The 9,043-nt window shown below is 41.5% G+C and overlaps 2 protein-coding genes across 3 annotated transcripts; one reads left to right on the top strand and one right to left on the bottom strand.

Annotated features, from left to right (window-relative positions):
* Window positions 1-2,495: 2,495 nt before the first annotated feature.
* On the top strand, window positions 2,496-4,987 carry LOC144984637 (uncharacterized). The gene is made up of 5 exons (XM_078933767.1): window positions 2,496-2,652; window positions 3,101-3,242; window positions 3,330-3,368; window positions 3,589-3,741; window positions 3,854-4,987. The coding sequence occupies exons 1-5, from the start codon at window positions 2,629-2,631 to the stop codon at window positions 4,048-4,050; spliced, it is 555 nt and encodes a 184-aa protein (XP_078789893.1). The 5' UTR covers window positions 2,496-2,628; the 3' UTR covers window positions 4,051-4,987.
* On the bottom strand, window positions 4,749-8,307 carry drc9 (dynein regulatory complex subunit 9). Of its 2 annotated transcripts, none has more exons than XM_004077630.5 (10): window positions 8,163-8,307; window positions 7,828-7,960; window positions 7,712-7,746; window positions 7,375-7,464; window positions 7,186-7,270; window positions 6,978-7,118; window positions 6,815-6,889; window positions 5,341-5,472; window positions 5,181-5,270; window positions 4,749-5,099 (listed from the first exon to the last, which is right to left on the bottom strand). In XM_004077630.5, the coding sequence occupies exons 2-10, from the start codon at window positions 7,954-7,956 to the stop codon at window positions 4,989-4,991; spliced, it is 888 nt and encodes a 295-aa protein (XP_004077678.1). In that variant the 5' UTR covers window positions 7,957-7,960; window positions 8,163-8,307; the 3' UTR covers window positions 4,749-4,988. The 2 variants fall into 2 exon arrangements, with proteins under 2 accessions (XP_004077678.1, XP_020565613.1); XM_020709954.3 differs by having other exon boundaries at window positions 7,828-7,957; window positions 8,163-8,303.
* Window positions 8,308-9,043: the final 736 nt, after the last annotated feature.

Raw genomic sequence — 9,043 nt, 5'->3', positions numbered from 1 at the left:
AAATCTCCTAAAAATATTCTTCTGTTTTTTTCTCAAATAGTGTACACACTGGATAAATAGATTAATGAGTTAGAATCATTGTGCTGGTGATGTCTCCTCTCCTGCAGATGCTTTCTCCTTAGGATAGCAGAGAAAAGAACATGAAGTTTCATTCTCCTTGATTCTTGAAGAGAAGAAAGAATGACAACAACAACATATCCTTATCATTATACTGTAGCTGCTCCCATTCCGGCCATGTGTGAAAGCTGGATTGCTTCACTGACATTGCGGGAACCTCGGAAAGCGCAGGTGTTGAATTGATCGATAAAAAAAATCCATAGTTTGCTTCTCAACACTGTGGCTTTTGCTCAGGTCCAGTGAGAACACACTCAGAGGTCTGAGAAAGAGAACAGTCTCCTGAGCCTGTTGGCGTGGAGATGTGTGCAGAAAGACCCAACGCTTTACAGAAACTCCTGAAAGTTACAGGACGCTTTCCTGGAGAGGCTTATCTCTCGTCCTGACGCCCACATGCAGTTTTAAAACCATGCTTATGGGCCAAACGTCATCATGCCAAACCCAAGGTGTCAAAAAAATAAAATAAATCAAGTTAGAAGTAGTCTAAATTCTCTTCTTTAGATAAATAGGTTGATGACGTTGTGGGTTCATGTTAAATACCCCACAAACCAATGAAAAATGGAAAACAAAAAGAACTGAATCTCTCAATTGCATCAACAAGTACATTTTGAACAGGCCTCCTTCACTGCTGCAGGTCAGCTGACCTTCCACATCAGTCTGCCTCCTCCTCATGGTGGCTTAAACCCTGTCCTCTCTGCTGTAACGCTTGCGCTATCCTAGGCACTTTAATCCACTTTCATCTAGACCCACTAGACAGTGACATTAAACAAAACTCTTTGAACATTTGAATCAGTTAGTTCAAAAAGGGCCCAAGTCCACAATATTTTCCAAATAGTTATATTATATGTTCTATGGTCTTCAAGGGAAAAGCTATCTGATTACGTGCAAAAAAGTCCTTAGTCCGTTGTAATGTATTGACTATGCTTGACATTTAAAATGCATTGAGTGCAAACTTCCTGGACTTGGGCCTCTCTGTCATGGCTTTAGCTTTATCCCATAGATGGCAGCACTAGTTATCCAATATGGCAGCTCCCCTGTTTAATTCAAGAAGGGCCCAAGTCATGAGACTTTAGTTTTCTAGTCTTCTGTAATTATAAAAGTGAGGTGCTTTATATTATAGCATTTGTAAGCTATGAACTGGTGCTAAATCTGGGCAAAGTATTAATCATTTGGTGTAGCCTCCCTTTAAGCTATGCAATTAAAATCATTTCCTGGAAAAACAAACCTCTTGGACTTGGGCCCCTTTTGAACTAACCGATGCAATTGAAATACAACAGGAAGAAACTTCAGGTTCTTAACAACCAAATCACTTGAACTGTAACTTATTTCCACTGACAAGAGTTTTTAAACCTTAATAAAAACAATCTCAGCTTTGAAATGTTTGACCCAGATACATTGTTTACCTCAATGCAACCTCTTTTGAGCTCATCATGAGGGATTATTTCCGACTTTTCTGACAATGTGAATGCAGGGCAGCTTTGATCATTTCTTAATTATCCTAATTTTCTGATTCTTTCATTGGAACACAAAGCTGATATGATTCTGGTATAATTGTATTGAGGACATGGCCTGATGAAGGGAACATGAAATTCTATATTATAGTGTCTGGACAGTCAGAGTGAATAAAAACAAACTTTAGCCTGTTTCATAGGGAGATACCTGTGTCACATTCACCTTTCTGAATTATTTATTATTTTATTTTGTAGTTGATTATTGTATTTATTTTTTGCACACTCTTGTTACTGTCATGCGTTTTGTCTGTTCTATCTATCTATCTATCTATCTATCTATCTATCTATCTATCTATCTATCTATCTATCTATCTATCTATCTATCTATCTATCTATCTATCTATCTATCTATCTATCTATCTATCTATCTATCTAAACAAAGTCAAATCCATTGATATTTGAACCCGTGAGTGGAACTCAGAGAAGGTTGACATAGCAGAGCGTCTGATCGTTCCTCACTTTACTCTTTGGTGGGACTTCCTGCTTTTGTTTTTAGCGTTTGTTTGCTGTAAATTCTGAGTCATTCTTCTTCTGTTATTGACCTGCAGGGCTGCTCAAACCGCAAACTGAAAGTAAAAGTGTCAGTTCTACCATGTATCACAATCATAACATCTCTGGTGACTTAATGGAAAAGTTTTTTTGCATTTTTCCCCCCAGACCTCACCTGTTTTTAACTAAGCTTTTACGTTATATTGTTATTCACTATTGAAGGTGAAATATACGAGGTGCAGTGAAGGTCACATCTGCCGGGACTGAGTGGGCCCTGTTGTGGGCAGCTGTTGTGTGATAAAGAGATGCAGCTTCCGTTCATTTCCCACACAGGACTCTAACGTTACCGTTACTTTTGCGTTGGCATTCTATGCTTGTCACGAGACACCGAGTAGGCGCGCGGGACCTGACCGCAACTACAGCTCCGAGTGCGCATGCGCCGGGGTTTTCCCACCTCGCTGCATATTAAAGGCGAGAAGAGGAGCGAGCCCCACACCCAGAAGATCAGTCAACCATGAAGAACTTTCTCATCACTCAGGTAAGACGTTTCACCTGAACTCCGCCGGCTCTCACCGTCTACCGGCGGCTCTGTCTGTGCGAACGAGTCACGTTCATGGATCCGTGTCGCTCCAATACTTTAGTTTTGCTGGGGGTTTTTTTCCTTGAGGAACCCCCCCCCTCCCCCCAAGAGGCCACCGAGCTAAATGACAGGTGGTTCACCTTCATCTCTAAAGTCCCCCCACCCCTTCCTGCTATTTCGACCTGGTGATCAACGCATAGATTTTCATTACTGAATATTTTATCCACACCTGCAAATTCCTGGAGGTGAACCCCCACACTTATAATTTAATGAGATAAAACTTTCCCCTTTTACTAGATTTGTTCAGATCTCACTCATTCTATTGCATTTTCTTTTTTATGTGTTTGAGTAGCGCTATGTGTTTGATGGTTTGTAACATCTTTGTACGAATCCATTGCAAACACAGGTGGTTTCCCTTAAAGCCTCCGGAGCGCACAGGGTCGTTGGTCTGATGGAGAACTTTGCCTGGAGGACCTGCACCTCCGCCTGCCAGCTCTTCTGCCTGCCCTTTCAGTGTGCGCCCTGTGGAAACATCTCATGCTGTGCAGGTAAAAGCGCCGCCCCACTGTGCTTCTTTGTTTTGCACATTTTTGTTAAGGGCTTTGGTTTTTCACCAGTCACATGTTTATTTACAGATCAAACCCGTCAGCTGGAGCCGGAGGAAAACAAACGAGGTACAGTACGGTTTATGATGGTATAATAACTGAGATTAGTTTGGTTATCTTGACGTCAAAAATACACAAGTTCTAATAAAACCAAGGATTCATGTCAGATGGTTACTTGTATCTGTACACTTTGTAGAAAGTACTGAAAAGCAAAGCCTTTACTTCAATCAGGAACTTCAACATACTGGAATTCACCCCTGCCATGATGTCACATTTATTGTCCCTTTAGACCACTCACCGGCAGTCCAGAGTGTCCCACCCACCATCCTGATAGTCAACATCAGCAACTCCACCCTCATTGATTGCGTCATCGGGGATTCCGGCCCGTCTGCAGCGGCAGAACGCCGGCCTCTGATGCAGGAGCCTGAGCTCCAGAAGCACGGTTAGTCCCACCAAAAGGAAAAAACGGCACTTTTTAAGAGATTTTGAAAAGGGTTTTTTTTCTCCACCCATCTTTTGCATTTGTCTACAATCTAACTATTTTCCTGTTGCAGCTATGGTGAAGTGTGGCTGCAGCCAGAAAGATCAGACTGCAACACAAAGCCTTCCTCCTCCTCCTCATCCTCCGGTTTGTCCTGCTTTACCACCACAAGAGCAGCTCAACATCAGCATTGAGGGCTCGCATCTCAACCATGTCATCATCGGAGACAACAACCACATGCACACTGAAATGAGCCAGGCTTTAGACTGAGACAAGCCAGGATTTAGACTGAGACAAGCCAGGCTTTAGACTGAGACAAGCCAGGCTTTAGACTGAGACGAGCCAGGCTTTAGACTGAGACGAGCCAGGCTTTAGACTGAGACGAACCAGGCTTTAGACTGAGACAAGCCAGGCTTTAGAATGAGACAAGCCAGGCTTTAGAATGAGACAAGCCAGGCTTTAGACTGAGACAAGCCAGGCTTTAGAATGAGACAAGCCAGGCTTTAGACTGAGACAAGCCAGGATTTAGACTGAGACAAGCCAGGCTTTAGAATGAGACAAGCCAGGCTTTAGACTGAGACAAGCCAGGCTTTAGACTGAGACGAACCAGGCTTCAGACTGAGACGGAAACGCTCAGAAACACTGTCATCTTTGCAAATGTACAAAAAAGCTCCTTCTGAATGTTTTGAATATCGTCTGTTTTTTTGTTCATTTTTTAAACTTCCTGTACACGTGTTATTGTTTTAATGCTGGACAAAGAAAAATATTTACTATTTATGATCAGCAGAGTTTATGAAGACGTCAGACGTCCCTTTGTTTGTGGTTTTTGTGACTAATGTCAGGACCTGACCACAGGTCTGCTGCTGTCAAATCCCAGAAAGCAGATGTAACTTTCCTCTAAGTATTTCTCAAAACTGGGTCTTCTGTGAAATGTTTGTGAAAAGCTGCTGGATCAGCTGGAAATGATATGTTGTTAAAACATAAAAGTTTATTTTTTTATTGTCTATTATATCCAGGGAAACTCATGAGGACTTGTATGGCCTATGGTCAGAAACAATAATTTCTTTCTGGTATTTATTCTAGCAGACTGTTTTTGGTGAAGGTTTTTGTTATTGACAGACATGAGGTTTTCACAGGAAAGACGGATTTTTCTTTCTTTGTCAATTAGTGAATAATGACATTTGAATAAAAGAGGAATTGAAGAAAAGTCACTTCTTCTTTCCTTTCTTCTTCTTCTTCTTGTCCTTCACGTTGTCTTCTGTTTTCCTGAAGGGGCCCAGGCCTCGGCGGACCATGCAGCCCCTCCACCAGGCCTGGACCTGGGCCAGATGTGTGTGAGTCAGCACAAATGCATCATCGCTGAGGCTCCTGAATTCTGCACTCTCACTGGATTGTGTTACCTTGGTAGCAGCAGTTACTTTTGCCTGCTCTTTCTGCAGCCTCTGCTGCTCCACCTTGTCCTCCATGACCAGCTGTTCCATCTCCCTGACCTGAAAGCAGCAAACGCTTATTTAGGAGAAATCTGTGCAGCACAGGCTGCTGCTGGACGCCCAAGCTCACCATCCTCCTCATCTCCATCAGTTTATCTAAGGCCAGTGTTTTCTTTCTGGAGACGTCATAAAGCTGCTGCTTCTTCTCATTCAGCGACTGCTGCGTCTGCTCCTTCCGCATGTGCAGCTCCTTCTGCACCTCCTGAACACAAATAACACTAAATGAGCTGCTTTAGTAGCTGCACATCCATGATGCCAATCTCCCGTTCCACCACATCCCAAAGGTGATCTACTGGGTTGAGATTTGGAGACTGTGGATGCCATTTGAGTCTAGTGAACTCATTGATTCCAGCTTCATGACATGGCGCCTTATCCAGCTGGACATAGCCATCAGAAGATGGTTCGCTGTGGTCAGAGAGGGATGGACATGGTCAGCAACAATACCCAGGTAGACTGTTGTGCTGGAACCATGGTCAATTGGTACTGAGGGGTTCAAAGTGTGCTAAGAAAATATCCCCCACACCATGAAACCACCACCACCAGCCTGAACCGTTGATACAAGGCAGCATGGATCCATGCTTTCATGTTGTAATGCCAAATGTTGCAGCAGAAATGGAGACTCATCAGACCAGACAAAGTTTTTCGATTCTTCTGTTGTCCAGTTTTGGTGAGTCTGTATGAATTGTGGCCTCAGTTTCCTGTTCTTCTGTTGTGTGGTCTTCTGCTGCTGTAGCCTATCTGCCTCCAGGTTGGATGTGTTGTGTGTTCAGAGATGCTCTTCTGCAGACCTCAGTTGTAACCAGTGGTTCTTTGAGTTCCTATTGTCTTTCTATCAGTTGGAAACACTCTGTACATTCTCCTCTAACCTCTGGCATCAACAAGGCATTTCCACCCACAGAACTGCAGCTCACTGGATATTTTCTCTTTTTCCGACCATTCTCTGTCAACCCTAGAGATGGTTGTGGGTGAAAATCCCAGTAGATCAGCACTTTCTGAAATACTCAGACCAGACCGTCTGGCACCAACAACAATGCCAAGTTCAAAGTCACTTCAATCACCTTTCTTTCTCATTCTGATGCTCGGTCGCAGATCGTCTTGACCATGTCTACATGCATAAATGTACTGAGTTGCTGCCATGTGATTGGCTGATTAGAAATTAATGTTAAAGGGCAGTTGAACAGGTGTACCTAATTAAGTGGCTGGTGAGATTATAAAAGATGGTGTATATATCTAAAAAAAACATGACATACAACAAGGTGCTTTGTAGAAAAAAGATAAACACTGAAAAAACAACCAAATGTTGATTAGTTGACTTTTGAGGCAAAGTGGAAAAGAATCTTGTGACTAAATCACTCCTGGAGACTGATAGTATGTCGTCACGCATGACCTCAGATAGTTACCAGAGTTTGAAGACAATAAGTGAAACATTTAGTGACACTCGTTTGTTAAATTCTGTACAAATAGATCCATTTCTTTGCTCCAGTCCAGAAATCCATTCCCTGTGACTGGAGCTAACATCAATGCATGATGCAGTCTGGACTGACCTGGTTCTGGTCCAGCAGAAACTTCTGGGACTCTGTGTGTACTCGCTCCTCCTCCCTCAGCCGTTCCCTCACAAACTGAAGAATAAACAAACGAGAAGACAAAATTAAGAAATAATCCAGTTGAGTACATGATAACCCAGCGTAAGATGATCCCATAATGCACCTCCAGCTCCTCTTCCTGCAGAGAGCCAGTCTGCAGCGTCTCCTCCTGGATCTGCTCACACTTCTTGTGGTTTTTCTCTTCACTCATCGTCTTCTTTGCATTGACCTGCAATGCCAACTTTTTCTGCTGCAATTTCAGTTTCTAAAAGACAAACGACGAGTCACCATAAATGATAAACAATAAATGGCAGCCATTAGAAGATTCTCACTTTTATTTCTTTAGTTTTTTCTTGTATTTCCTGCTGTTGTCTCATTACAGTCGTTTTTCTGTCCTCCAGTTCAATTTTGTCCCGTCTGCGTGGAGAGAAAACATTGTGTTGTTTTATGAATTGAACCATTCATAAAATGTGGTTAAATTAAGAAAAAATATTTTAAAAAACAAAAAAGGAACAACAAACATTTTCTCTGAGAAAAGCTGCAGAGAGCAGAAGCTTTGTCTCTTCTCAACCTCATGGCACAGATGAGATATCTCCTGTGACATTCGTTTGCTGCAAAATTAAAAAAACAACAGTGTCATCAAACATGGCATTTGATTGACAACTGCTTAATGTGGCATTGAACTGGCACTCAAATTTGGCACTGAAAAATAACAGGTTTGACATAATAATGACCTGGCTTACATTTGAAACCACATATTACACATTCAATAAAATGAACATACCCTCTAAGCTTATTTATGCTGTTTTATCTGTCATGGTTTCTTTTTTATTTTCAATCGAAGGCGTGTTTACTCACCACTCTGTCACCAGCTTGATCAGGCTGGATCTTTCCTGCACACAGTAGCAAATAGGATTTAGAGTCCCAGCCTTCACGTTCACTGTGTCATTTCAGTTGGCGGGAACAGAGCTCACCTGTGCAGGTGCTGCGTCTATCTCCACGCTGATCTTCAGTAGGATGCTGTGCTCCAGCGTCTGCAGGCGATGTGCAAAATGTTCGAGAGCCGCTGCAACACGAAGACTCTGGATCTCTGACAAAGACATCCTGCTGCACAGACGCACAAATGTGTGTTTTCACGCTTACGCTAACCCCAGACTCTCAGACGATAAGGTAGCGTGTTTAAAGTTCACATTTAAATTATCATCTACAACCACGGACGAGAGCTGCTGCTGCTGCTACTACTAGCTAACTCTGCGCTTGTTTTTCATTTTCTCCTTGTTAAAATGTGGAAAAAAAATCAGTGACCTACGTCTGTTTTCTTGTGACTGATGTCTGCAGCGCTTCCAACGTTGGTCTAGGTTAAAACAAAACGATCAGGATCAAATAAAAGAAGAGCTCAATAGTAGCTCTGACTCATTTGACTGTGTTACCATGGTAACGAGACGCACTCAGGCACGTGCCAGAGCGCCCTCTCAAGGTAACAGGACCCGAATGTCATTTAGTTTATGTTGTTGTTGTTTTTGAAAGAAAAAAATAAAACTGTATTCTGAATTGTTAAATTAATAAGGGGAAAAAATGATAAAAGAAGAAAAATAAACAGATGTGACGACTAAATAAGTTATGACAAAAAGTCAAATATTTACTTTAAATATATTTTAAGTCGAAATATTACGAGAATAAAGTCGTACATTTATTTTTTTAAATCAACAATTTACAAAAATAAATCTGTGTAAATTTATGCTTCAAAAATATTTACAAGGAAAAGTCATGCTTTTCGATAACAAATCATACAAAGCTTTTAATTTGTTTCAACGGACAATCAAACTTTACTTGTTTGATTTACAGTAAATTGCAGATATTCTGTGAAATCACGTGGACATCACACTCAAGAATCTTTGGAGAAAATCAACTTCCGCTTCCGGTATGTAGAGGAGCTCCTTCCGTTGTGGTTACGGTACCTACACCGGTCGTTTTCTGCAGTTTTGGCCGCCAGGATTGCAGAATCTGCTTTACTTTTTATTTTGGGCAAATAATCTACAGCTTCACTGTCATTAAATTACAACTTTATATAAAATAAAATCATAAGTTGAGTAATGTAAAATTACGAATTTTTTTAAATAGTAAATTTACAAAATTATTCTCATAAAGTTTGGACTTTAACTTTTTTCTCACACTTTTAAAACCTTTTTT

Source organism: Oryzias latipes, chromosome 16 (assembly GCF_053564925.1).
Source record: "Oryzias latipes strain Hd-rR chromosome 16, Olatipes_Hd-rR_3.1".
Classification (NCBI taxonomy): domain Eukaryota; kingdom Metazoa; phylum Chordata; class Actinopteri; order Beloniformes; family Adrianichthyidae; genus Oryzias; species Oryzias latipes.
The sequence above is the reverse complement of the archived record's forward strand: the minus strand, read 5'-3'. Positions and strand labels throughout refer to the sequence as shown.